The sequence below is a fragment of the Tympanuchus pallidicinctus genome, unplaced genomic scaffold (genome assembly GCF_026119805.1).
Source record: "Tympanuchus pallidicinctus isolate F22 unplaced genomic scaffold, pur_lepc_1.0 scaffold3, whole genome shotgun sequence".
NCBI lineage: Eukaryota > Metazoa > Chordata > Aves > Galliformes > Phasianidae > Tympanuchus > Tympanuchus pallidicinctus.
The window spans coordinates 54705892-54719236 of record NW_026294747.1 but is presented as its reverse complement, the minus strand read 5'-3'; the positions used below and the strand labels follow the sequence as shown (position 1 = coordinate 54719236).

The 13345-nt window shown below is 42.4% G+C and overlaps 1 protein-coding gene across 2 annotated transcripts; it reads left to right on the top strand.

Annotated features, from left to right (window-relative positions):
• The first annotated feature begins 11 nt into the window (after positions 1 to 11).
• AP5M1 (adaptor related protein complex 5 subunit mu 1) lies at positions 12 to 10880 on the top strand. Of its 2 annotated transcripts, XM_052696617.1 has the most exons (8): positions 12 to 166; positions 4151 to 4796; positions 7310 to 7537; positions 8194 to 8333; positions 9050 to 9135; positions 9240 to 9355; positions 9633 to 9729; positions 10713 to 10880. In XM_052696617.1, the coding sequence occupies exons 1-8, from the start codon at positions 18 to 20 to the stop codon at positions 10793 to 10795; spliced, it is 1545 nt and encodes a 514-aa protein (XP_052552577.1). In that variant the 5' UTR covers positions 12 to 17; the 3' UTR covers positions 10796 to 10880. The 2 variants fall into 2 exon arrangements, with proteins under 2 accessions (XP_052552577.1, XP_052552578.1); XM_052696618.1 differs by lacking the exon at positions 7310 to 7537.
• The last annotated feature ends 2465 nt before the right edge of the window (positions 10881 to 13345 follow it).

The following is a 13345-nucleotide window of genomic DNA, read 5'->3' as shown; positions in this document are numbered from 1 at the left end:
GCCTCCGCCCGCCGGAAATGGCCGTGCGCCGGCCGGCAGTGCCGCGCGCAGCTCCCGGCTCCTCCCCGGCCGCGGCGCCCCGGCCCGGCAGCCCCCTGCGCCGCGTTATGGCGCTGCGGGCGCTCTGGGTGCTGCGGCACGAGCCGCGGGCCGTGCTGTTCTCCAGGTAACGGCGGAGGCAGAGCGGGGGGATGAGGCGGGTGGGGCACGGCGGGCAGGGGCTGGGAAACGGGGAACTGGTGAACGTGCATCGCAGGGACGGCGCTCGGGATGCGCCGGGACCAGCAGTGCTGGCCTGGAGCCGTCAGTACCGAGCGCTGGATTCTGGTCGTGTTCCCCAAACCCCTTTCCCTTTCTCTTTTTTTTTTTTTTAACTTTTTTCTTCTTTTTCTTTTTTTTTCCTTTTTTCTATTTTTTCTTTTTCTTTTTTTTTTCTTTTTTTACTTTTTTCCTTTTTTCTTTTTCTTTTTTTCTTTTTTTCTTTTTTTCTCATCTATTTTTTCTTTTTTTTCCTTCTTTTTCCCTTCCTATTTGCCTTCCTCTTTTTTCCTTCCTTTTTTTTTCTTCCTCTTTTTTCTCCCTTCTTTTCTTTTTTTCTTAATTTTCTTTCCTTTCTCCCTTCTTCCTTTCTCCCTTCTTCCTTTCTCCTATTCTTCCTTCCTTCTTTTCCTTTTCCTTTTACCTTTTCCTTTTTTTTTTTCTTTTCGTTTTACAATGTCTGTATTTTGTATTTAATTCTCTTTCCCTCTTCCTCTTTCTGTCTTGGCTTCTCTTTTGTTGCAAACATTTTACCTCACCGCTCTCTGTCATCATGTGACAAAGGACAAGGCAGCAGTTGGGAAATGCTGCCAGGCACACAGGCAGAACACGTGTCCACTTCTGTTCATTAGCATCATGCTGAATTGCACTGAGAGTGCAGAAATGTTTCAGTTTGGTTCTAATCTTTGCATACAAAGTGAGGTTGACCCAAAGGAGGGCTTTTTGTGTTCAGAACTGTTGCAGAGTTTTAAGTAAGACTTTGGGCGAGGCAAGCTGGTGTTGTTGGTCTGGGCAATGTTGCAGCCATTTCCTCTGTGGGAGGAACAAGAGGAAAAATAGGTTGGGGAAGGAAAAAATGTGTGGAACAGTATAAAGTCTTCATCTGAATTCTGTAAAGCTGAGAAGCTAGAAGGAAGCAAAAAAGAGGAGTAAGTAGAGCATTGTCCATCTTTGGGTGCAGCCAGCTCTCCACGCTGGGCATTCCTCTGATTGTTTTAGGATTAGTATTATAGTCCTTGTATTACCTACAAGTTGAGAGATGTGGCCTCCCCTCTACAAACGCAGAGAAAGAGAAAGCCATGTCCCAAAGCTGGTGAGTGTAATCACCATGGAGGCCGGGGGCTGCTGACAAGGATCTGTGAAGTAACTTGTCACACAGTCAGCCAGGAGCGCTCCTTTGAAAAGGGCAAACTCGACTTGATACTTCAAGTGATTTCCAGACTTAGATCTTTCAAGTTCCCAGAGGAAATAATAGGGCTGTGGAAACCCCAAGTTTATCCTCCTAACTGACCTTAAATTCAACAAAGCGTGCAGACAATATAAAGAATGCCAGATCACATGGAAGCTGTTGGTTTCGGGACTTATGCACTCAGCTGGAGATACGTGAGCCCTGATCTTTAACCTCAGAGAAGACATCTGGGACATCAAAGCATTCCACTTTTTTGAGCTGATCATAACTTAATTCAAGCAACAAGCGTGGTCGCTCTCTTGAATCACTAAAGCTCATTCAGCCCAGGAAACTTTCATCTTTTTAAGTTTTCATCGCTTCCTAGAAGGGAATACTGAAAAACTGAGATCAGAAGGGCTAACTAATTGTCTAATGACTCAGCTAACGCTAGGAAGATGCAGTGGGAGGAGGAGGAGAAGGTGGTTGTGCTGTGGGGACAGCTCTAGCAAATGCAGCCGGCTGGTTGGGATGGACAAAACTAGGCTGAAATATCTCCTCTTCCTTTGTTTTGGGAACATCGGCCAAAAATAAGAGATGCTCACCAAGGTTACCCGCAGCCTCTTATCAGTGTCCTTGCACAGGAAGTCCTTGTCAATTTTTGAGCAGCAAAAACACTCTGTTTCCTTGTTGTTCAAAACAGATGTGGCACTGGAGGGAGGTGTTTCACTGTCATCTGTATCCTGTTTACAAATCCCGTAGCTCTGGCTTCTCTCTGCTTATGCATACCTTTTCCTTATGGGAAAAAAATGGTGCTCCAGATGCATGATTAAGAATCAGATGAAAAAGCACAGTCACGAAAACAAGCATGAGGAAGCATGGCTTGCCTCCAGCAAGGGGCTGCTGCTCTTGTAGATGGTGCAAGTGAGACGTGGGGGCAATAAGATAAGAACCACACAAGTGCTCAGGGATGTTACATGTGGAGGTCATAGATAAAACAAAATACCACATCACTGGGATTACAAAGTCCATGGCAATTTAAGAAACAGGCTGTCACTATATTGAAAAAAAATAAATTGTATTTAAAGGGGAATAAGTGAAGGCGTTGATGTTTCTGGGTATTTTTTTCTCTCGTGTTCATTTATAAGTGTGGTCTTGGGCACAAACACGTGGCCTGAGTACAGATTGGCTGCAGTGTGATTCAGAGGGATCCTTCTTGTTCTGTAGTGTGCAACTCATGGCATGGCTTTTGAGGGGCCATGAGTAACTGCTATAAGAATCAGTAAAAAAGAATATTGAAATGTTAACCTGTCATCAGACTTAATTTAAAAGGCTCGAGGGAGTCGGTAATTCAAACAAAAAATGGTGGAAACTGATTTGTCATTGTCATTTAATAAGGGAACTCTTCAATTCTTCTTGATAGGTTTTAGTTAGCTTGAGAAGAAGTTCACCCCTCTTTCCTGTAAAAAATGATAGTGCTTCAGAGGAAAATCCTGTGCTTATTCTCAAACATTATCTGCAGAACATTTGAAGTGGAGTAGAGTATTGACATTGATGCAGCACTGCAGTTTTAGAATATACAAAACTGTGCCTCTGTGATGTTATGGTTACATTGTAAATACTGCAAAATCAAAAAGGAACAGTCATAACAGCACTCAAATAACATGTATTGTACCTGCGCTGCAGAATCCACTTTGCTCTCCCGCAAAAACCTTGCAACTGTTGCTGGAACATTTGAGCTTAGGTACACTGAGGTCTTCTTGGATTTACAGTATTGTGGAGAGTTTTATTTCATCTTGCTTGTTAGTTGAACAGCTGCTGCAGATCAGTTGTGCAAGCTCGGAAGTGCAAACCCTGTATGTAGGTAATTTCAGTGTATTTAGCAGAGTAGCAGAACTACAGCAGTAGCTGTATGTAGGCAAAAAAAGCTGAAAAAGTAGAATTTGGTCAGGTGTGGCATTCGTTTTCTTAAGTATGTGAAAACTTGTGTTTAGAGCGATCTCACCTCTTAGAAATATTTTGCTGTTGGAGTTTTGTTGCATCGGTGAGTTGTGCTTGGCTTCATTAGTGTCATGAAATACTCTATGTATGCAAAAGGTCAGACAGATAGGACTGTAAATGGTAGACAGACAGATAACACAGTTTGTTTTAAAAAAAAAAAAAAAAAAAAAAAAAAAAAAAGGTGAATGTATTTGCTCAAAGTTTCCAGTAAAAATCTGCTTGTTAGTGTGATTCCTAATTGCATGTGAAATAGTTTTACTGACCATGATTTAGTGTGTGATCCTCTTGCTCTTTGTGTCGGAGCAGTGCTGGCATCCTCTGGCACGAGGGTACTTCTAGGAGCTTTCAGGAGTTCCATCTGTAGAATCATAGAATTGTTTCAGTTGGAAAGGACCCTTAAAGGCCCTCTGGTCCAACTCCCCTGCAGTGAACAGGGACACCCACAGCTCCTTCAGGTGCTCAGAGCCCATCCAGCCTGACCTTGGGTGTCTGCAGGGATGGGGCACCAGCACCTCTGGGCAACTTCTGCTAGTAGCCAAATATCTGATTGAGCATTTGTTGAATGAGTGTACCTGAAACCCAGCAACACTCCAAGGACTTTTGTAGTGCTTTTGCATTCAAGGAGATCATCAAGGAAAGAGACAAAGTGGTTCTGCTTTTAGGAATGCTGTATTTTGAGTGGGAAAAGAGGAGTAGCACTGAGACGCTCTTGTTTCTGTGTCGCAGGCGTTACCCCACTGTTGAGGCACGCGCGGAAGCCTTCAATGGATCAACACACGTGGCTGTGCCGTCTGACAGCGATTTCCTCAAGGCCTTGCTTTTTGAGCTCAGGCTCACAGAGGACCAGAGCTTTGTGGAGCACCGAGATACGAGCACTCGAATCGATCACTCCTCGGTGCGCTCGGTTCGCGTTGAGGGAGGGGACCTCTGGCCCGTGGTGGCTTTCCAGAAGAGCGGGCTGATCTACGCTTGCCTGCCGCTGGTTGAGGAAGCCTTGGAGCCTCGGCCGCCCCTCCTCACCATCCCTGGGCTCTCGCAAGGACTCGCTCTTCTGTTTGGCATCCTGGACTACATTTCTCCCAGTCGGAAAAATGAAGCGGAGTTGAGTGCAAAAGCAGGCCAGCTTCGCACTTTGATCATACAGGCATGTCCACTTGGCACCCCCTTAAATGCAAACATCAGCAGCTTGAGCAGCTCGTTTGATGACATTCAGGTTGTTCCCGCAGACGTGAAGCAACCAGCCTGGAGATCCAACACGTATAAAGGCAAACCTCAGGTCAACGTCTGCATCACTGAAAAAGTCAAATGTATGCAGTATGACAAGAGAGATGTTGTGGACATGTGGCAGGTATACGGAGCTGTGAATTGCAAGGTGAGAGCATTTGTTGTGCCGGTCTAACCAACATGTTTTTCGTGTGAGCACACTGGGAAAGCAAATGCATGTTTCCTTTTACTCAGTGATTTCCTGAAATTGCAAAATTTGGAAGATTAGCAAGCTATTGCATATTAGACTCATGTGCTAGTAGTGTGTTTTAGTTTGATCTTCACTGTTTATTCCTGCATGCTTCAACGTTTATCAGTAACTATTTCTGGGCCTTCAATTACCAGCAGTAGATACATTGCATGTATTTTACCTTTTTTTTTATTAAATTAAATTCTAAATGAAATGGAGAAAAGTCATTTCATACAGTCTTTGCATATAAAGGCTTAGAAATGGTAGTGCTAACACTTACTTCATTTCTACCTATCTAATAAATGATTAGAAGCTATTTCTGAGTCTTCTACTTGAGTGTCTTTACTTGTGCATTTTTAATTAATCTTCCTACCACATGAAAATGTAATTTTCCATCCTCCTGCATTCTATTCAACTCTTTGAAAGGGTAGATAATAGCAGGACAAGGGGAAATGGTTTTAAATTGAAGAATGGAAGATTGAGGTTGGATGTCAGGGGGAATTTCTGTGCTGTGAGAGTGGTGAGGTGCTGGAACAGCTGCCCAGAGAGGCTGTGATGCCCCGTCCATCCCTGGAGGTGTTCAAGGCCAGGTTGGATGGGGCCCTGGGCAGCCTGGGCTGCTATGAAATGTGGAGATTGGTGGCCCTGCATGGCACAGGGGGGTTGGAGCTTCGTGATCCTTGAGGTCCCTTCCAACCCAAGCCATTCTATGATTCTGTGGCAATGAAATTTTGAATCCATAAATGCTGTTTGTTTGACTGATGTAAGAACTGTTGCTGCAGAATCTGTGTAAAGAAACTGATTGCGTAACAATTTTGAATGTTTTTATATGTAGCAATGGTTTTCATTGTTTGATACTAAAATTTGGGGGAATGTTGACAAAATAGATCAATAACAATTACAAAATACATTAATATTTGTATTTTCTACTTTTGCTATATTTAACATTCCTTCTTCCAAACTATGCTTCATACATTATCTTAGTGCAGTGTATTTGTAATAGCTGTTGTTGTAAGGGTAGAGAGACTCATTGGAAAAATAATCACGTCATTCCCATTTATAAGAAAGGGAGGAAGGAGGACTGAGGAAACAACAGGCACCTCTGTGCCTAGGGGATCATGGAACAGGTCCTCCTGGAGGATATGTTAAGGAACATGAGGGATGAGAAGGTGATCCGAAACAGCCAGCACGGCTTCACCAAGGGAAGGTCCTGCCTGACCCATCTGGTGGCCTTCTATTATGGAGTGATGGCATTGGTAGACACAAGGAAGACAGCTGATGTCATCTACCTGGCCTTCTGCAAGACTCGTGACATGATTCCCCACCACATCTTTATCTTTAATTTGGAGAGATACGGGTTTGAAAGGTGGGCTATTTGGTGGATAAGGAATTGGTTGGATTGTTGCAGACAGAGGGCTGTGGTCAATGGCCCTGTGTTTAGGTAGAGGCTGATCATGAGTGGGGTCCATCTTGGGATCGGTGCTCTTCAGTATCTTTATCAATGACATTGACAGTGGCATTGAGTGCATTCAGCAAGTTTGCTGATGATACCAGGCTGAGAAGGGCAGTTGATCGGGCAGAAGGAAGGGATGCCATCTGGAGAGACCTTGATAAATTCGAAAGGTGGGCTGATGTGAACCTAGTGAGGTGAATCAGGGTAGTCCCATGTGTTCAGACTGGGAGAAGTACTCCTTGAGAGTAGCCCTACAGCAGGGGGGATGGAACTTGGTTATCCTTGATGTCCCTTCCGACCCAAGCCATTTTGTGATTCTAAAGTGGATTGTGCTTATGTAATTAGTAAGAGATGGGATAGTCATCTTCAAAGGGAGCCAACTTAAATGCTGCATTTCTGGAAACTGAGTTATTTCACATCAACCGTGCTGGTAGGGACTGTATGGCTGAACAGCTTCCTGTTCTCAGAGGAACAAGTTTCTAGGTCGTCTTGCAGAGTGGATGGCCTTACGTAAAAGGAAAGACCTGGTGGAGTTGTGTACTGCTGAGCTGGCACGCAAAGGGACAAGAGCATGAATGTGCTGCACATGGTTGCTGTGAGAGAGCTGGCATGGGACCACAGTGGCCGTTAATAGCATGCTTGAATTCATTAAGCAAATGTTATAAATGTAACTGAATTAATTGGACTGTCACCAAGTGTGTTTATGTAATAATTCAGCTATAGCAGTAAGTCCTTGGCTTGCTTATGGGCTTATTTCTTGCTAAGACACACTTGTCAATTAAGAGACAGCTAGCTAAGGCTTCAGCTGTACAGAAAGGAGAAAGAGACTTTGTTTTGAAAGTATTTGTCAGTACAAACATTTGAAGCCAGCTGAAAAATTTTAGTGTGATGGTTTAATGTTTGTGTTTGACTTTTGAACATCTAATTCTGACTTGAAGGAAATATTGTAGCATAACTTTTCGTCTTCATTTTTTTCAAGTGTGATATAGAGGGAGCTGCACCAAATGTAACCCTCACTTTGAATCTCCCAACTAATGGCTCTCCACTCCAAGATATCTTCGTCCACCATTGCGTGACATCCATTGACCCTGCCATGCTCATGTCCAGCAGTGTTAATCCACTGGATGATTCTGTGTACAGTGGGCCTTACAAATTTCCTTTCATTCCTCCTTCAGAGTCATTCAACTTGTGTTACTACACTTCCCAGGTAATGCCATCACCGACCCTAGTTGTTTTCCAGTCCTCAAACAGAAATAAAAATACCCGTGTTGTTGAATGCATCCAGGGACATGAGTTAGTGGGCGTGGTGGTGATGGGTCAGCAATTGGACTTGATGATCTCAGTGGTCTTTTCCCACCTTAATAATTCTATGAGAAGTGACTTTCAGTTCAATACAAGGAAATAGAAATCTCCTCATATAGTAAATTGCTTGGAACTTCAGGACTTGAATCATCTGAGTCACTTTCATAACAGAATCACAGAATCACAGAATTGTAGGGGTTGGAAGGGACCTCCAGAGATCATCAAGTCCATCGATGTCCAACCCCCCTGCCAAAGCAGGTTCTCTACACCAGGTAACATGACAGTACCTCTGACTGCTTGGCATTACTGTTCATACTTGAAGTTCTGAACCACTCAGTGCCCAAATTAGACAAAGTGAATCCAGGCTGGGATGTTCAAGAGCATACGTAACAAATCTATGTATTGTCAGCAGCCCAAAGGGTTTGACAGATACTGTTCAAAACCAATCAGCAATTGATAAGTTTGTTAGCCTGTAAAATACCTTAGTAATTAAAACAGCGTATAACTGATCTTACCATGATATTGCTGATAAGTCTTGAGAATGAATATGGTTTTCTCCAGGTGCCGGTTCCACCAATTTTGGGATGTTATCAACTCACTGAAGAGGGATCACAGTGTAAAATAACAGTAAATTTGAAGCTTCATGAAAGCATAAAGAATTCTTTTGAGTACTGTGAAGCTCGTATACCTTTTTTCAACAGGTAAGAGTAAAGGAATCCTAGATACATTTCCTCCTTTTCTCTGTGGTCTTCCCAAAATGAACTTCCTAGCAGTCAGTGTAACAGATTGTGCTCCATCAAAGGACCAACACTGGACATCAACCTTGGTAACGTTGGGAAGCCTTGGAATTCTTGTGATTTCTGATTGGTTCTCAATACCTCCACTAAGTATCGTGTTTCCCTGTGGTATTTCCTCACGTGAAACACTACCACAGGTAGTGTTAATCCAGGTGGATTAAGTCTTGAGATACTTTCTAGCCCAGGGTTACCTGCTCCTTAAGGCTGCTAATCCTAGCTACAGATCAGCTTATCAAAAATACAGTCATTTAAAATTAAAAGGATAGTTTTTATTTAAGCCTTTCAGACCGCTGCCTGACTGCACTGTCACACAACAGCAATGAAAATTCAAAGATGGAATGATGCAACGTTGGTGATGCTGATCACAGTGTTAGGAAAATGCTGTCGGTGAACTGAAGACAGTAAAATACCAACAACTTTGATGATTACGAGGCTGAAAACACATTGATTTCCTCCTGCTCTGTAATTTCTTTCCATAAATTAACAGTGTGCTTAGATACATACGATTTGTCCGTGTGCACATAAGTATTTCAGCATCTGTTGCTTTAAAAAATGATTATTAACAAATAACTGAACAATATTAATTCCAGCGGCCTTATTGCTCTTTTTTCACACTACAGAGGCCCAATAGCTCATTTGGAGTACAAAGTTAGTTATGGCCAACTGGATTTGTCACGAGAGAAGAGCCTCCTGGTTTGGGTCATTGGTAAGTGCAACACTCCTGTGCATTCATCATTTCTTCCCAACCTGATTTTCTGTAGGGGAAGCACAGCTGTGTAATTCCTTAACAGATGTTGTTTCTGGCTTTAGGACAGAAGTTCCCTAAATCTTCAGAAGTTTCTCTTACTGGAACTGTGACTTTTGGTGACATAGGTGAAGAGCACCCAACTGATTATGTTTGCACTGGCAACACAGCTTATGTAAAAGTAAGTCGTAGTCTCTGTAAAAAGATGCCTTAGTAGTAAATAAGTGAGAAAGATACTATTTTTATTGCCTGCAACCAACTACAAAGATATTAATCAGACTTAATCATTAACCTGTTTTTTTTTTCCTTAGTATGGAGTCTTTTTTAACTTACATGAATTGACATCCTGTCATTTTGGGGTACGCCTGCGCACCTAAAGCACGTAACGCAGGTTGCCAGTATTTGCACAACAACCATGAGATTATGCATCTCACTGTGTATTTCCTTTCATTCTGTAGATGTATTTTAGGATCCCAGACTTCACACTTACTGGGTGTTATGTGGACCAGCATTCTGTTCAGATCTTTGCGCCGGGAAAACCCAAAATCACTGCATGTGAGTTGCTAAAAATGTCAGTTATTTTGCTGAAGCAGTTACACGTTGGATGTCACTGATTTAAGACACACTTTGGATGTCAATTACTGAAATTATGTAACTAAAGTTGTACAGATCTTTTTCTTGCTGTGCTTAATGCACATGAAGTCCTTTGGAATAGGGACTGTCATCACCCTTTTACGTGTGCTAAATTACCTGTGATGTTTTACAGTGTTCTACCTAATGATAGGACTTAACCTGGGAGACAGAGAACACTTTTCCATAGTCTGCCCTCTTGCTTAGGATGCTTTAATTTGGAGATATATGTGGTCTAGAAATACAGACTGCAGGCCAGAATGCAGCTCCTGCATGCAGGCTGCAGCTGTTGCTGTCTTAGTGTCATCATACCAACATCTGCTGGTGGATGTGGAGCAGAAAGCAAATCTGCCTATTCTTGAGTTAACATTGCAAGTCTGCAGCAAAAATACACTGAGAACACTGTAAGCACCAATAAAATCAGAGTACTGCTGTCTAATGGAAGCATTTCTATTTGTTGCTCTCTGTCTTTCGTGACTTCCATCAGTCAAAAGTCTGTAGATGCCTTTTGGAAGCTGTGATCTACGCTGTTAATTTTGTGACAGGTCACAGTCAGTCCTAAAGTGTAACACAAAAAAGCATCATTTCCATACTGTATGTTTTATGTCAAGTATGTAATTTATATTCATTGAACAAAATCCAAGTTATCCACCTGCTTTTGACTTAACCTCTGTTTGAATTTTAAGCTCATGACTGATACATTAGTAAAGGTAATTGAAGCTGAGACTTTAAATGTGTTATTATCAGAAATAATTTTCAAATAATAGTAAGAGTCTTAGAGTTTAAAGAGGCCATTATACCTTTTCTGTAAACTTGTAAGGATGGATTAGTAGTCTCTTGACTGAAGGAATGGCTGATTGTAAGGCACTCTGTAATGCTTATATTTCTTGTCTGTTTTATTTTTTTAGCCCGGGAACTGATTTCATCAGATTATTACATCTGGAATTCCGAAGCATCAGCACCTACCATGTACAAAAGCTTATATTACTGATGTGACTGTGATTGATTTTTGTATTTAAACAAAATAGCAAATGGAAGCAGTGCCACAATACTGTGAAAATAAATTTGTTCCTGCACTTGTGTGTTTGTTTAAAAATGACAAATAAGTCGTTTCACTTAAATATATATGTTGGTTTTAAATTGTTTAGTTCTGGATAACAGCTTAGGGAAGATAATTTGAAATAAATAGGTTTTTTTTTCTGGCCATTTTAAATCTCTTTTCTAGCACAAAGTTTACACTCCCTTCTATCAGAAAGGTACAAAATATGTACCTAGGGGCACAGACAATACAAACTGGTCTGACAGGGATCAGTGACACAAGAGATGGAACACATCCCTACGAGGACAGGCTGAGAGAGCTGGGGCTGAGCAGCCTGGAGAAGAGAAGGCGCTGGGAGACCTGAGAGTGGCCTTTGTGTATCTGAAGAGAGGCTGTAAGAAAAATGGGGACAGACTGATGAGCAGGGGCTGTTGTGATAGGACAAGGGGAAATGGTTTCAAACTAAAAGAGGGGACATTTTCTGGATATAAGGAAAAAGCTTTTTACAGTAATATGGTGAGGCGTTGGCACAGGTTGCCTGGAGAGGTGGTGAGTGCCCTGTCCTTGGAGACAGCCAAGGTCAGGCTGAACATGAGCACCTGATGGAGCTGTGGGTGTCCCTGTTCATTGCAGGGGAGTTGGACCAGAGGGCCTTTAAGAGTCCCTTCCAATTCAAACTATTGTAAGATTCTGTGATTCCGTGACTGGGCATGTCCAGGAGACCCTGTTACTTCACTGGTTTTGTAAACCCCAGAGCTCTACAAGGACACAAAAGTTTTAATTGCCTTATTCTTTTCCTTAAATCACAAGAATCCCATTAGTGCCCTGATAAGCAGGATATTTAAAAGGAAGAAATGTTATTTTCATGGCATTATTTTGTGCACAGAATACACACGAGTCAATAGTTGACGAGAGTTTTAAGTGAGGAAGTATGACACAAACAGTGCTTCTAAAAGTGGAGACATCTGTATGGCCCCTGGCAGCAGAAGTTTTGAGTTCCTTTCCATGCAGGCATGCAAAAACTCACTGTTCTTAAGATCAGCAGTAGTCAGAATCTGGGGCTATAAATCCATTTTTCCAAATTGTAAGACTAGTTCAAAGTAAGCACAAAACAGATGAGTTTGCTGGATGTTTCAGAAAACATCGCTGAGCCAATTTCAGTAGAAAAGTAGGCATGAAAGGGAAGGACTCGGTTTGTAAGAGGGTGTCTGCTAATTTTGGGAAGAAAATTGGTATCTGCAGGAACACAGGAAATGGACTTCAAGAGAGCTATCAGGATATGAGCAAATTCTGAGAGGATGATGAAAAACAGGGAACCTGGAGAGCAGCACAAAAGAAGAGAAGAATGCCATCTAATAGCTGGACATGTTGCTGCTGCCATACCTCTTGTTTAACTGTATGGTGCAGGATAAATAAGATTAATGACTATGTAAGGAGAAGAGTTTAAAATGTAAAAAATGCTTAGGCTGAGATAGTAATTAATTGGTTGGTGAAATGTTCTGAAGGGTGGATTAATTCGTGTGAAACTTGACATTCAGTTGAAACTGTTATGCAAACGTACAGCAGTGCTATGCTATGACCTATTTCAAGATGACACACAATTTGCTTTGCATGCAAAAAGCGACTTAATGAATTTGCCCAGAACCCAACCTCTCCCTTTACAGCCATCTGCACACCTCAGTGCTACAATGAATGGGGAAAGACATCTCTGAAAGGGTTTATGTTGTGTTCTCCATGATTCACTGCAGAATTTCAGCATATGGTTTTGGCTTTTAAACTACCCATGAGAAAGATCATAGAATCAGAGACTGGCTTGGGTTGGAAGGGTCCTTGAAGCCCATCCAGCCCAAAATCCTGCTGTGAGCTGGAACACCCTGCACCGTGGCTCCATCCATGGCCTTGGGCATCTCAAGGGATGGACACCCACACTCTGGGCAGCAGTGCCAGGGCTTCACCACTCTCTTAATGCAAAAGAACTCTCTTCTCCCCTCTTTCAACTTAAAATCATTTCCTTTTTTCCTGTCAGACCCTGTAAAAAGTTGATCTCCCTCCCATTTATGAGCTTCTGCTGAGTCTAGCAGGGACGCTGCTAGAAAGTGTCCCTGGATCTTTTTGTTCTGCACTGCAGCACCGTGGAGGAATAACTTTTCTTTCTCACAGGTGTCCGAAGAGAACTCCCCAAGACTTGCTTCTAACACAAATTGCATTCCATTTGATTTTCCTCTCACCTGTGTTTCTAACTCCCGAATTTAGGACAGTTGCAGTACTCAGGAATGGAGGGCTGTTGCTTTAAATTGCTTTGCATACATCAAGCAATGCAGGTTTGTATACAGTGTATGGGTGATGTTTCCCTTCTAGCCCTGAGTTTTACATAACTCAGTAGAAGCAGTTTTGGTTAAGGTTTTGCTCCGTAAACCTCTGGGTTACAGCTCTACTATGCTCCCACTGCCATGCTATACTTCTTCTATCTCTCTCTCTTGAAGTACTTACATTTATAGTTTT

Coding starts and splice junctions, on each gene's coding strand:
- AP5M1 (XM_052696617.1), top strand. CDS start 18: ATGGCCGTGCGCCGGCCGGCAGTGCCGCGCGCAGCTCCCGGCTCCTCC. Junction 167..4,150: donor CGGGCCGTGCTGTTCTCCAG/GTAACGGCGGAG, acceptor TCTGTGTCGCAG/GCGTTACCCCACTGTTGAGG. Junction 8,334..9,049: donor CGTATACCTTTTTTCAACAG/GTAAGAGTAAAG, acceptor TTCACACTACAG/AGGCCCAATAGCTCATTTGG.